The 14,590-nt window shown below is 43.4% G+C and overlaps 1 protein-coding gene across 2 annotated transcripts in view; it reads left to right on the plus strand.

Annotated features, from left to right (window-relative positions):
- Positions 1 to 10,931, plus strand: part of DNAJB12 (DnaJ heat shock protein family (Hsp40) member B12) — a 96,202-nt gene extending 85,271 nt beyond the window's left edge. Inside the window, exons 7-9 of one of the 2 annotated variants that reach the window (XM_044298389.1) lie at positions 7,727 to 7,899; positions 8,878 to 9,024; positions 9,657 to 10,931. In XM_044298389.1, coding sequence (XP_044154324.1) covers positions 7,727 to 7,899; positions 8,878 to 8,999 — 295 coding nt within the window. In that variant the 3' untranslated portion in view covers positions 9,000 to 9,024; positions 9,657 to 10,931. The remainder of the gene's footprint in view (positions 1 to 7,726; positions 7,900 to 8,877; positions 9,025 to 9,656) is intronic. The other variant, XM_044298388.1, reaches the window with a different exon arrangement.
- Positions 10,932 to 14,590: the final 3,659 nt, after the last annotated feature.

The raw sequence follows: 14,590 nt of genomic DNA on the forward strand, positions 1-14,590 counted from the left end.
AGCGTGCCAATGTTGGGTAAGCTGACGCCATGCTGGGAAGAAGTGAGATCCGAACTATGTGACTATATATTGCTGTTATGTTCATACTTGTTTGGAGGGTTTAGGGGAATTTGGTTTGTGGGAATCTTTTACTCATCTCAAAAACGACTATACTATACACAAGTACAGAGCAAGCTAGTCAATAGACAACTACCTATTTTAATCTTCAAACATGACAAAGATAGCTACATGGAATGTTAAAGGGTTAAACTCCCCTCATAAACGTCTAATGGTGTTGAGGCACCTTAAACGTCTAAAGACAGATATAGCACTACTCCAGGAAACCCACTTACCCAGGGCAGATTTTTTTCATATGCATCGATTTATGGGTTGGTCATGTACTGGGATCGCCATCTAACGGTTCTAAAGGGGGAGTATTACTTTTGATTCATAAAAATATGAGTCACAAAATAACACCTACTATAGAGGATCAAGAGGGTCGACTTTACCATGTACATCTCAGCCTAATATCTGAAACCCTAAGTATCTATAACGTATACGGCCCAAACGACACAAACTCAGAATTCTTTGCAGATCTAAGGAATACTATACTTAAAGACCCCATACCCTTCCCAATGGTAGCGCAAGACATGAGTGCGGTGATGTTTCATGAGGAAGATCGTTTCAGTTCATTCGGAAGGCAAATTACACATAGGCACAGAGATACAACCCTGTATAAACTAACTTCTGAAGTTGGGTTACATGATGCATGGTGCAATTTTATCCAGAAGGGAGAGAATATACCCATTTTTCGGGAGCACATGATTCATGGTCTTGTCTTGATTATTTTTTAGTATCTGACAATATCCTTCAGAAAATGTTAGCCATAATTATAGTACTCATGGAAATAGCGGATAATATCCCTAAGGGGACTGACTTCTTATGGAGATTCCCTTCTGACTTAGCCTCAAATGAAAACTTTTTGGAAATGTTGAATTACTGGTGGGGGGAATATTGGGACATAAACTCACCCACAACTAGTATGGAGAGTATGAAAGGCTGTGTTACGGGGGAAGATTTTGGCCTACACAAAAGGCCTAAAGAAAAAGACAGGCCAGAAATTAAAATAGCTGACGAATACCCTTAGGGATTCGTATACCGATTTTCAACTACACCCATCTACTAAATCCAAACAAAAATGGAATGAAACTAAAGCAGAGTGATAGATGGCATAGGACAAAAGAGGAACTAAATGGGAAAAGGAGAGAAGCACGATTATTTAAATACGGTAACAAATCGGGCAAGCTCAGCTTCCCTAGCCAAAGGGATGAAACCCTCTGTACTAATCCCTGCATTAAAAAACGCATAGGAGACTCTGTCATCTCCCAAAAGATACAGTCCAGGCAGTGCAGAATATTAGCAACCAACTGTCCCCAATGGGGCTCACAATCTAAAGTCCCCATCAGTATGCCTTTTGGAGTGTGGGAGGAAACCCACGCAAACATGGGGAGAACATACAGACTCCATGCAGATGTTGTTTTGGTCGGATTCGAACCTAGGACCCCAGCGCTGCAAGGAAACAGTGCTAACCACTGAGCCACCGTGCTGCCTATATTGTTGAGACACGATAGCTTCATGGAAAGTGGTTAGAAAAATATATAACCTCCCATTTTTGATATCCAAAAGGATGTCAATCTTGAACCACCCGAAATTTAAAGCGCCTTCGATGAATAAACAGTTTTTAAAATGGATAGAAAGGACACTGTGGAGGTCACTGTTATTAAAGGGGCGGGCGCTATGAAGGACCCTGTTAAAGGGGCAGTTATTGTGAAAGTCACTGTTAAAGGGGCGATCACTGTGGAGGTCTCTGTTAAAGGGGCGATCACTGTGGAGGTCTCTGTTAAAGGGGCGATCACTGTGGAGGTCTCTGTTAAAGGGGCGATCACTGTGGAGGTCTCTGTTAAAGGGGCGATCACTGTGGAGGTCTCTGTTAAAGGGGCGATCACTGTGGAGGTCTCTGTTAAAGGGGCGATCACTGTGGAGGTCTCTGTTAAAGGGGCGATCACTGTGGAGGTCTCTGTTAAAGGGGCGATCACTGTGGAGGTCTCTGTTAAAGGGGCGATCACTGTGGAGGTCTCTGTTAAAGGGGCGATCACTGTGGAGGTCTCTGTTAAAGGGGCGATCACTGTGGAGGTCTCTGTTAAAGGGGCGATCACTGTGGAGGTCTCTGTTAAAGGGGCGATCACTGTGGAGGTCTCTGTTAAAGGGGCGATCACTGTGGAGGTCTGTGTTAAAGGGGCGGGCACTGTGGAGGTCAGTGTTAAAGGGGCGGGCACTGTGGAGGTCAGTGTTAAAGGGGCGGGCACTGTGGAGGTCAGTGTTAAAGGGGCGGGCACTGTGGAGGTCAGTGTTAAAGGGGCGGGCACTGTGGAGGTCAGTGTTAAAGGGGGCGGGCACTGTGGAGGTCAGTGTTAAAGGGGCGGGCACTGTGGAGGTCAGTGTTAAAGGGGCGGGCACTGTGGAGGTCAGTGTTAAAGGGGCGGGCACTGTGGAGGTCAGTGTTAAAGGGGCGATTTACTGTGGAGGTCAGTGTTAAAGGGGCGATTTACTGTGGAGGTCAGTGTTAAAGGGGCGATTTACTGTGGAGGTCTCTGTTAAAGGGGCGATTTACTGTGGAGGTCAGTGTTAAAGGGGCGATTTACTGTGGAGGTCAGTGTTAAAGGGGCGATTTACTGTGGAGGTCAGTGTTAAAGGGGCGATTTACTGTGGAGGTCTGTGTTAAAGGGGCGATTTACTGTGGAGGTCTCTGTTAAAGGGGCGATTTACTGTGGAGGTCTCTGTTAAAGGGGCGATTTACTGTGGAGGTCTCTGTTAAAGGGGAGATTTACTGTGGAGGTCTCTGTTAAAGGGGAGATTTACTGTGGAGGTCTCTGTTAAAGGGGAGATTTACTGTGGAGGTCTCTGTTATGGGGTTAACTGTCTATCTTTCTGCGACACACAGAAAAATAAAATTAAATAGATTAAATATACCCGTGCGAAGCCGGGTCCTTCTGCTAGTCAATGATAAACTCCAAATGCCTCAAGAAGATCCAAATGGACCCAGAAATTCTTCTATTCCATATAGGCAGAGACACAAATAAACCCAAAATACCAGCTGCACTTTATGTGGCAATGCTTGCGGCCAAAATATGCCTTTTAAATCATTGGCTTAGTCCTGATACTTCAGAGATCATTCAGCACACGACTAAATGCTTAATATTAGAGCGTATTGACACACAACACTGTAAATCAACATCAACAACTTTTTTTATAAAGTGGAGAATGTATATGACGGCTTTCTATACTGACTCGGAGATATTAGCGACTTGGGGACTTCAGACGCATGGTACAAGCTACACATAGAACAGAAAAAAATGAGCCAAAGTATAATTTAGAATGTCATTTTATTCCATATCAACGACTAGTTCAAGTACACGAGTAAGTAGCAAATACCAGATTGCACATGTATTATACATTTCATTTCTGAGATGGGGTTTGGAGGGATGGTGTGGGTGGGATGTTGGAGGACTTTATTGTCCATTTTGTACAACTGCTGTTGTTATAATGAAAACTTTCAATAAACATGTAAAAAATAAAATAATTTACATGTATAAAAATGTTGCCTACACACAACTCTGCATCCATCATATAATATCAGGGCAACATGGTTTCTGGTCCCTATTGTAGCCTCCGTGTAATCTACCAGCTTTTCTTATGGTGGTTGGGGGGGGGGGGGGGGGGGGAGATTTATCACTATAACTTGGCAAGTTTTGAGTTTAACAGTCTGGGAAAGCTGCGAACCAACTTCTGCGAAGATCAAGTTAAGGTTACACTTGGTACATACATTCAGAGGGAAGGAAAACATGACTGCATCTTAAGAGAAGAATGCACTGTTTTATGCAATTTTTTTTCATAGTCGGCAGTTGTAACCACCACAGATAGGACATACAAACTGGGGGTGTCTTGATGAGTTAAACAATGTTTAACCCCTTAAGGACCCTGGGATATTCCGCCTTCCCATAGTCCTAACTTTTTTATTTTTCCATTCACATAGCCTTTTGAGGGCTTATTTTTTGCGGGACAATTTTATACTTTCTAATGGCACCATTTACGGTTGCATACCATGTAGTAGGGAGTAGGGGTGCACCGAAATTCCGGCGGCCGAAAATGGGCCTAATCCATTTCGGACGATATTGGTACATATCGGCAGAAAATAGAGGGGAGGGACTGGGAGGAGGAGCTGGGGGCCGGTGCGTTCACTGTGCTCCGGCTCCCAGCTCCAGTAGTTATAAAATGTGTACAATTAATAAGGATTCTATTCATGAGGCCCCCTCTGCAGTAGAACATTCAATACAGCCACATCCTACTCACAGGGCTGTTATCTTAATGCTGGCCGGCCGGGCAGACGAGCGGCAGCGTCACGACTGACGTCATGCCCGGCCTACTTTCTGAATGAAGGAGGCGGCGCAGGCATGTGACGTCAGTCGTGACGCTGCTGCTCGTCTGCCCGGCCGACCAGCATTAAGATAACAGCCCTGTGAGTAGGATGTGGCTATATTGAATGTTCTACTGCAGAGGGGGCCTCATGAATAGAATCCTTATTAATTGTACACATTTTATAACTAGTCTGTACTGGAGCGGCAATGGGGGGGGGGGGGAGGTCTGTGGATGGCACTGTTATGGGGTGGGTGGGGGTCTGTGGATGGCACTGTTATGGGGTGGGGGGAGTCTGTGGATGGCACTGTTATGAGGTGGGGGGTCTGTGGATGGCACTGTTATGGGGTGGGTGGGGGTCTGTGGATGGCACTGTTATGGGATGGGGGGTCTGTGGATGGCACTGTTATGGGGTGGGTGGGGGTCTGTGGATGGCACTGTTATGAGGTGGGGGGTCTGTGGATGGCACTGTTATAAATATCATAAAAAAAAAAGTATTTTAAAAGTATTTGGGCAAAAAGGCAGTTTCGTTTTCGGTCAAGGGCATCCTGAATTTTCAGTTTCAGTTTCGGACCAGAATTTTCATTTCGGTGCACCCCTAGTTAGGGAGTGGGGAAAAAAAATTCCAAATGGGGTAGAATTGGGGAAAAAATGCAATTCTGATAAAGGTTTATTTATAAAAAAAAAAAATTATAATTTTTTTTTTTTTACACTGTACACCTATGTGGTAAAATTGACCTGTTATCTTCATTCTCAAGGTCAGTTTTGTTCCAACGATACCATACTTGTATAATTTTTCTTGTGTTTTAATACTGGAAAAAAAAAATTATGGCAAAACCTTTTAAGGAAAAAACATTTTGAACCATATTCTGACCCCTATAACTTTTTTGTAGCTATGTGTTACGGGCCTGTGTGAGGGCTCATTTTTTGCGGGACGATCTGTTTTCAGTGATACCAATTTTAAGTGTGTGCGACTTTTTGATCACTTTTTTATTTAAAAATTATTGGGTAGTTGAAGTGACAAAAATATGGCAAATTGGCTTTTTTTTTTCCACTACACAATTTGCTGTATGCCATTAATATTGTTATATTTTAATAGTATGGGCATTTTCGCACGCGGCGATGCCCATGATGTTTGTATATAATTTTTTTTTTATTTTTTTTGTTAAGTATTTTTATTTTAAGGAAAGGGGGTGATTTGAACTTTTTTTTAATTTTATATTTGTAAAACCTTTTTTTTACTTTTTTAAAGTCACCTTGGGTGACAATAACTGGCAATCATTCGATTGCCCATAGTATTCAGTGATGGCTAAATAGCCATCATTGAAGACTTCATTTGCACTAGATCAATACAAGGCTTCCACCTAGTGGCCTGTATATACACATCTAATTGACTCTGACTCTGAAGCCTCCTTGAGGCTTCGGTCAATTAGTGCAAGGTAACAGGTCCTCCGATCTCAGCCGGGGAACGCTGTTACCGGACTGAAAGCGTGCGACTTCCGGTTCCGGTCTGCGCAGATGCCGTGGTCACATTTGACCACAGCATCTGAAAGGTAAGATGTATGTGATCAGCCTTATGGCTGATCGCATACATGTGCCACGGGTCTCTGCTATTTAAAATAGCAGAAACTACGTGGCTAAGGCGCGCGGGCACCATGTTTAGGGATCGGACCCAGCTACGTCATGGGTCCTTAAAGGGTTATTGACTTCCTAGGAGCTTTGTGCTATTGTTTTGGACCTGGCCTTAAACAGCGGTGCCACTCAAGTGATGTTTATGCACGAAAGTGGTCAGTGGGGGAATTTATCATAGATGGGCGCTTTATGCCAGCCTGTGATATTTCCGTGCGCTGCCAAAGGCATACACCATGTCACAAATTAGACACTGCCTCTAGCAGTCTGTGCACCTAAACTGAGATATACGCTAACCTCTAGTTGGTGTAGATTTCAGTATTCTTTTACACCCTAAAACTAAAGTAAAAAGGTAAAATGTGCCAGCCCCACTACACCCCCCCCCCCTTTCAGAAAAGTGGCAGCGGCAGCTGAAAAAAACGCTGCTTGCTTGTGTTTGTGCAAGTGACAGGAAAGATATTGCAAATACATTTATTTTATTTTTCTCGGCGTGACGAGGGAGGAATGATAAATTTGCCTTTTGCAGTTTTGAGAGGCACTAGAATTTGAGATTATAACGTTATGTGAATTGTGCTCCACAAGTACATCTATATGAGAGAAGAGACCAATGTGTACATAAAATAATGAATGTTCTTCAGCTTAGAGCGTGTCCTCGGCGAGGGTTATGTATACACCAGAGGCCTTAACTAATTTTGACTGGAAGGTCAATTGCACATTGGAGGTCATTGTAAATAACCCAATAACGAATGGCAACTTTTAAACCGTTTATTTAGTAGCAATGAGATAATTCTAAAGGCTATATTACACAGCCCGATGTGGCAGACGATTGTCAGGAGGGAAGTGTTCCTAGCGGAGGAGAGCGCTGCTATTACATGCAGCGATCTCCTCCACAGCATGGGGAGGAGCGATCGCTATGCCATCCCTCGTCCCCATGCTGTATAGTGGTTTGCCGGCGGCATGATCTGCTGATGGCCAACAATGATTTCTAAGCATGCTTAAAAATCAAAATTGCCCAATGAGCGAGTGAAGGCTTGTTAGCGATCACCTGCCTAAAAATCGGGCAGTGTAATACAGGCTTTACAATGAGGCATCTAGATCTTAAAATATATTATTGCACAGTGTCCCCCTGTCTGAATTGCACTGCTGCCCTATTCAAAGTCTATTGGACTGCCAAATGTAGCAGTCCAATAGTGCTGAATGGAGCTGCAGTGCGCCTGCTTGACCACTGCTGTGTTCAAACGGTGGAACACAGGACCCCTGTTATTGTGATTTGTGGGGGTCCCAGCGGTCAGGTCCCCACCGATCAGACACTTCTCACCAATCCAGTGGAGAGGTGATGAGTTTTGATTAAGGGACAACAACACCGGTAAAACTGTAGTAAGTTGTGTACACGTGGTCCATTTACAAATCAAATGATTTGTGAGCGTTTAGAACAATACTTACCCAATGTAAGTGCCCCAAGTAGTTATGGGAGTCTCCACCTTATGGTTGTAGTCATCTCATAAGGGGGCTTATTGGTGGAATGGAAAGTTGTGCCTTGTACATGTTCCTTTAATACAAACAGCTGTATCCCTGTATACACATGGGAGAAATCCAAAAACAACACCTCTTGTAGATTTGATTGTGTTATGTCTTTTATATGCAGGTCTGTGGGTCATATACACAAGAGAGTCACTGAGCACCTTAAGGTCCCATATTTTGTGTCAGAAAGCTTTGGCGAAGAATATACTGGCAATAATCTAAGAAATGTAGAAAGAAGTGTAGAAGAAGACTTCATAGCCAATCTAAGGAATAACTGCTGGAAGGAGAAGCAGCAAAGTGAGTACCGTATACCAGTGCCCAGCCGGAGTATAGGATCGTGTGGATGGTTTGTATACTTTGTATGCATAATCTGAGTCTTCAGAGTCTTCTTATTCACTGTGCTGTGAAAATATAAGGGGGACGCTGGAAGGTCTGTCCATGAGGGGCTAGCTGGCCCTTCTCTACAGTCCACAGTCTACAGACACTTTGGATTATTTCCTTTGTTGAATAGCCTTGATACTAGTGATAATGATATGTAAACCTCAAAGAACATCCGTCACCATTTCTAGTTAGTCAGTGTTCTACAGCAGCGTATTCTCATGGGAGGGTTTCAATAAATAACAGCTGCTTTTAGAAGTGTACATTGGAGACATTTTTTTCCAGGAAATGTTTACGGGGTTCTCCAGAATTTACGTATTGCTGACCCATCCTCTGGATATGTCGTCATTATGTGATTGGTGGGGGGTCCAACTCCCCATTGATTAGCTGTTTGAGAAGGCTGCAGCGCTCCTGTGAGAGCCGCGGCCTCCTCGCAGCTTACCAAGCATAGTGCCGTATGTTTGATAGTGGTGAGCTTGCAGCTTATCCCCAATCACTTGAATGGGGAGAGCTACGCCTAGGCCATGTGACCGGTGAACGTGACGTCACATGGCCTAGGAAGAGGCCACGGCCTTGTTATACGGCTGATCGGAAGGGGTCCCGCAGCCTGGCCAATCTAATGACGAAGAGCTATCCTGAGGATCTGTGTGTAAATCTCAGAGAACCCCTTTAATTTGTGAAAGGGTTATGTATACAAAGAGATAAGGGGCAAGGACGAACCCCAAATGTCCATGTAGTGCACAGTGCATGAACTAATTCAGAAGCAACCGTCCAGATACATGGGAGCCAGCATTTTGGTGACTGATGCTTTATCATTAAATGGTAAATGTAAAATATTTTCAGCAGCTTGATGTGTAGGTGAATCCACTAACCTTTTTTTTTTCTTTATATGTACAGAGGAAGGATTACTATACAGAGCTCGTTACTTTGGAGACTCTGACCTGTACCAGAGAGCACAAAGAATGGGTACCCCAAGTTGTAACCGACTGACTGAAGTCCAGGCCTCAATGCATGGCTAGTCTTAGCACAATGGATTAAGCACAGGTACATTGTACACACCAGCTCTCTGGATTCAATAAGGCTGTGTTTGGAGCTGAAATCTAAACCTGAAACTCTTGGGCCTCATGCACACTGCCATGTGTGTTCCGCATTTTGCGGAATGGAACCTCCAGCCCACAACAGAGCAGTCCTATCCTTGTCTGTGATACGGACAAGAATTGCAGATCGCAGTGGCCATGACTCGTCCACATACTGTGGAGGGGATCGTGCATGTAAATGCAGATCTTTACCTCCACTGAACGAGCAGGCAATAGTCTGGAAGGGACGCTTCTTTCCCAATAATTGGCTTTTGGTCAGGGCATGTAAATCCAGCATTACTTCTCCCTTGGATCCACAACTTTTTCGTGCAGACTCCACCAAAATAGTGAATATGATGTTGATTTAAAAATTCACAGCACTTTCATTATTCCAGTGTTTTTGCTGCATGTGAATGGGATGTAAAATCGCCTTTTCACTTGCATTAGCGGTGGGATGTCAGCAGATTCTACCATGATTTACGTATGCGGTAGGTCACAGTTACCTATGTGATAATTGTGACACTCATAGGGTATATTCACAGGTGGCAGATTTGTTGCAGAAATTCTATTCCATTCATCTGCATGTGGTTCTTTCTGCAGGCCCTTATTTGGATGTATGGAGCAAAAGCAGGAATTTCTGCAGCAAATCTGTGGATTCCCCCTTAAGGGTGCATAAAAATGGTGATGAAGAACTTTCCACTAATTCTATTTGGACTGCAACCCAGTAGAAGTATATTTCCCAAAGTATGGTGCTGTCAACCATCTACAACGCATGCTTAGTGCTTCGCCTGTTTCTTGCAGATATTCACAGTTGCTGGAAATCTTTGGCAATACACCTTGTTCCAAGAGACATGTGGCCTCGTTTCCTGCTGCGGGGCCTGGAGTGCAATGTTTCCTAGTGCGTTACCGACTCTTCAGCTTCAATCTAATTAAAAATTCAGAAATGTCAATGCACAATCCCCTTGACATTTTTCGGCACTGGTTGATGTTTAAGCAGGACTGTGAACGTTCTCTCTGCTTCCTCCGACGATCCCCGATACGTTGTCCATGGACTTTACCGCTCAACTAGGATATTCTGAGCTCTGCAGCAGTTGGGATGAACCTGACTACCTGTGCGCCAAGGAGCCAGATCCTCCCCCCGAGACTGTGGCCTGATAACTAACCATACCGGAATCTGAAGACTTTTAGGACAGAGATGAAAACAGAAAATCTATTTAGAATTAATTTATAGCTGTATATATGTTGTACTTTTCAAGAGAATTAATTCTGCAGATATTGGATGAAACCACTTTAGCCAGTTTCTGCTCTTCTATTTAAACCGTTGTGTGAATTATTGTGTTGGCATTGGCCAAAGGCTGAGTCTTTCATATTTAAAGGGGTTGTGCCGAGTTTATATGTTATTCCCCTATCCACAGCATAGGGGATAACTAGCTGATCGCTGAGGGTCTGACCGCTGAGACCCCCACCAATCCAGAGAACAGAGGTCTCGTTCCTCCATTCTGATGGAGCTGCAGGTTGTGCATGCGTACTGCCGCTCCATTCTTTCTCTCTGTGAGTGCTGGAGATAGCCGAGCACAGTGCTCAGCTACAATAAAAGATGAATGGAGCGGCAGGGTACGTGGTAGACCTGTCTCTCCATTAGAGCGGGGGAATGCAAATGGAGCGGCAGTGAGCATGCACGACCTGCAGCTCCATCAGAATGGAGGAACAGGACCCCCGTTCTCTGCAATGGTGGGGATTTCAGCAGTCGGACTCCCAGTGGTCACCTAGTTATCCCCTATCCTGTGGATAGGGGATATTTTAAACTTGGCAGTACCCCTTTAAGATAATTGCATCTGACTGAAACATATTTAATAAATTTAGAGACAATTTGAATGTGTACTTTATTTTTTACAAAGTTTACTTCTAGGAAAGAGCATGGAAGTAATATTTTGTAAGAGCTCTGTAAGTAATGTTGTAAATGTGGATTGTGTATGTGATTTGAAGCAGCTCATATACTGTGATATTTCCGAATACTTCCGGTCCAGTGGACATCCCCTGGTCTCCAAACTGATGTCTGCATCCAGACCCATAATCACAAGGAGATCTTCCAACCGGTTAGAATATCTCCTTCTGGTGCAATATCATGTTCTTCTGAACATCGGCAGCTGACCATTATCACAATTTAATGAGGCTCTGTTCACATGACAAAAGGCTGCCTACAGCAGGATACGTTGGTAATAGATTCACACTGTGAAAAAATGTAAAAATATTATACTTTGTATGTCTTTTTTCTATTTACTTTATATCTTTGTATGGCATTGTGTATTCTACTACACTATTCCATACTGGAAAAACAAGGGGTCATGATGTACACTAAGGCTACTTTCACACTAGCGTTTCTTGCGGATCTGTCATGGATCTGCAAAAAAACGCTTGTGTTACAATAATACAACCGCCTGCATCCGTCATGAACTGATCCGGTTGTATTATCTGTAACATAGCCAAGACGGATCCGTCATGAACTCCATTGGGTCAATGGGGGACGGATCCGTTTTCTATTGTCAGTGAAAACAGATCCGTCCTCATTGGCTTACATTGTGTGCCAGGATGGATCCGTTTGGCTCAGTTTCATAAAGCGGACAGCAAAACGCTGCAGGTAGTGTTTTGGTGTCCGCCTGCAGAGCGGAATAGTGACCGATCGGAGGCAAACTGATGCATTCTGAGCGGATCCTTTTCTATTCAGAATGCATTAGGGCAAAACTGATTCGTTTTGGACCGCTTGTGAGAGCCCATGACGGATCTCTGAAACGAAAAGCCAAAACACGAGTGTGAAAGTAGCCTTACCCAGGGGAGACATTCTGAGGTGAGGTGAATTTGAGCCCTATGGGTACATTTTGTGTTATTTCCCATTATATATAGATAGATATAGATATATATAGATATATATATATATATATATATATATATATACAGTACAGACCAAAAGTTTGGACACCTTCTCATTCAAAGAGTTTTCTTTATTTTCATGACTATTATGAAAATTGTAGATTCACACTGAAGGCATCAAAACTATGAATTAACACATGTGGAATTATATACATAACAAAAAAGTGTGAAACAACTGAAAATATGTCATATTCTAGGTTCTTCAAAGTAGCTACCTTTTTGCTTTGATTACTGCTTTGCACACTCTTGGCATTCTCTTGATGAGCTTCAAGAGGTAGTCACCTGAAATGGTCTTCCAACAGTCTTGAAGGAGTTCCCAGAGATGCTTAGCACTTGTTGGCCCTTTTGCCTTCACTCTGCGGTCCATCTCCCCCTAAACCATCTCGATTGGGTTCAGGTCTGGTGACTGTGGAGGCCAGGTCATCTGGCGCAGCACCCCATCACTCTCCTTCATGGCCAAATGGCCTTCACACAGCCTGGAGGTGTGTTTGGGGTCATTGTCCTGTTGAAAAATAAATGATGGTCCAACTAAACGCAAACCGGATGGAATAGCATGCCGCTGCAAGATGCTGTGGTAGCCATGCTGGTTCAGTATGCCTTCAATTTTGAATAAATCCCCAACAGTGTCACCAGCAAAGCACCCCCACACCATCACACCTCCTCCTCCATGCTTCACGGTGGGAACCAGGCATGTAGAGTCCATCCGTTCACCTTTTCTGCGTCGCACAAAGACACGGTGGTTGGAACCAAAGATCTCAAATTTGGACTCATCAGACCAAAGCACATATTTCCACTGGTCTAATGTCCATTCCTTGTGTTCTTTAGCCCAAACAAGTCTCTTCTGCTTGTTGCCTGTCCTTAGCAGTGGTTTCCTAGCAGATATTCTACCATGAAGGCCTGATTCACACTCCTCCTCTTAACAGTTGTTCTAGAGATGTGTCTGCTGCTAGAACTCTGTGTGGCATTGACCTAGTCTCTAATCTGAGCTGCTGTTAACCTGCGATTTCTGAGGCTGGTGACTCGGATGAACTTATCCTCCGCAGCAGAGGTCACTCTTGGTCTTCCTTTCCTGGGGCGGTCCGCATGTGAGCCAGTTTTTTTGTAGCGCTTGATGGTTTTTGTGACACTTTTTGGGGACACTTTCAAAGTTTTCCCAATTTTTAGGACTGACTGACCTTCATTTCTTAAAGTAATGATGGCCACTCGTTTTTCTTTAATTAGCTGCTTTTTTCTTGCCATAATACAAATTCTAACAGTCTATTCAGTAGGACTATCAGCTGTGTATCCACCTGACTTCTCCACAACGCAACTGATGGTCCCAACCCCATTTATAAGGCAAGAAATCCCACTTATTAAACCTGACAGGGCACACCTGTGAAGTGAAAACCATTTCAGGTGACTACCTCTTGAAGCTCATCAAGAGAATGCCAAGAGTGTGCAAAGCAGTAAGCAAAGCAAAAGGTGGCTACTTTGAAGAACCTAGAATATTACATATTTTCAGTTGTTTCACACTTTTTTGTTATGTATATAATTCCACATGTGTTAATTCATAGTTTTGATGCCTTCAGTGTCAATCTACAATTTTTCATAGTCATGAAAATAAAGAAAACTCTTTGAATGAGGTGTGTCCAAACTTTTGGTCTGTACTGTATGTGTGTGTGTGTGTGTGTGTGTGTATATGTGTATAGATATATATATATATATATATATCTCTATCTATATCTCTATATCTATAGAGAGAGAGATATAAATAGAAAACACCGCAGCACATCCGTTGGTGAAAATAGTGGATCTTTATTCACCCAAGCGACGTTTCAGTCCGCTTACTGGGACCTTTCTCAAATAAATATGCCAAATGTAGGCTTCATCTTCTTGATAAGAGGACATTTTTCCCCTCGGAGCTCTGTGCTCACAGAGATCAGCTAGTTATCCCTTATCCTTGAAAAAAGTAGTTGTCAGTTGTCACTTTCAAACTACTGCTTGCCATGGTGGTGCCACTGAGTAAGAGTAGGGTGCACAGTCTCCATTCCAGTAACTGGTGAGGATTCAAATGCAGAGGCCTCCAACTATGCAATATTTATTACCTTTACTGTGAAAAAGTTATGCTTTTGGCTGGAATACGCCTTTAATTTGTTATTATATTTTTGGCTTGATGTGGGGCATGTAGTTTTAAAAAAAAAAAGTCCACTGTACCTAGCTTGTCGAGGGGTAATGGCTTAGTAGGAAACAGGTATGGTTTTGTGAGATGCCAAATTTTGGCATTAAGATTTTGGCACAAAGTAAGCCGACCAGTAGTTGGTATAAAGTTAGACAAAAGTGTCTAGCCATGCACCAGATTTACCATCCGGCTTGAGCCACTGATAAATTTGATGCCACTATAGACTGCATGTCTAAAGGTTTTTTTACGCAGACCAATGTTTCAGGCAATTATTGTGAATGAACGTTCCCAATAATTGCCTGATCATCAGTGGAGATGAGGGCTGCGTTTACATGGGTGTATGAGGACAGGTGATCGCTACAGTGATTGCTTGTCCCCGTAGATAATCAAAGTTCCTGGGCAGCACTGTCTACACAGCACGATCTGCTGCACAGAAACAAAAGATTTG

The sequence above is a fragment of the Bufo gargarizans genome, chromosome 6 (genome assembly GCF_014858855.1).
Source record: "Bufo gargarizans isolate SCDJY-AF-19 chromosome 6, ASM1485885v1, whole genome shotgun sequence".
Taxonomy (NCBI): domain Eukaryota; kingdom Metazoa; phylum Chordata; class Amphibia; order Anura; family Bufonidae; genus Bufo; species Bufo gargarizans.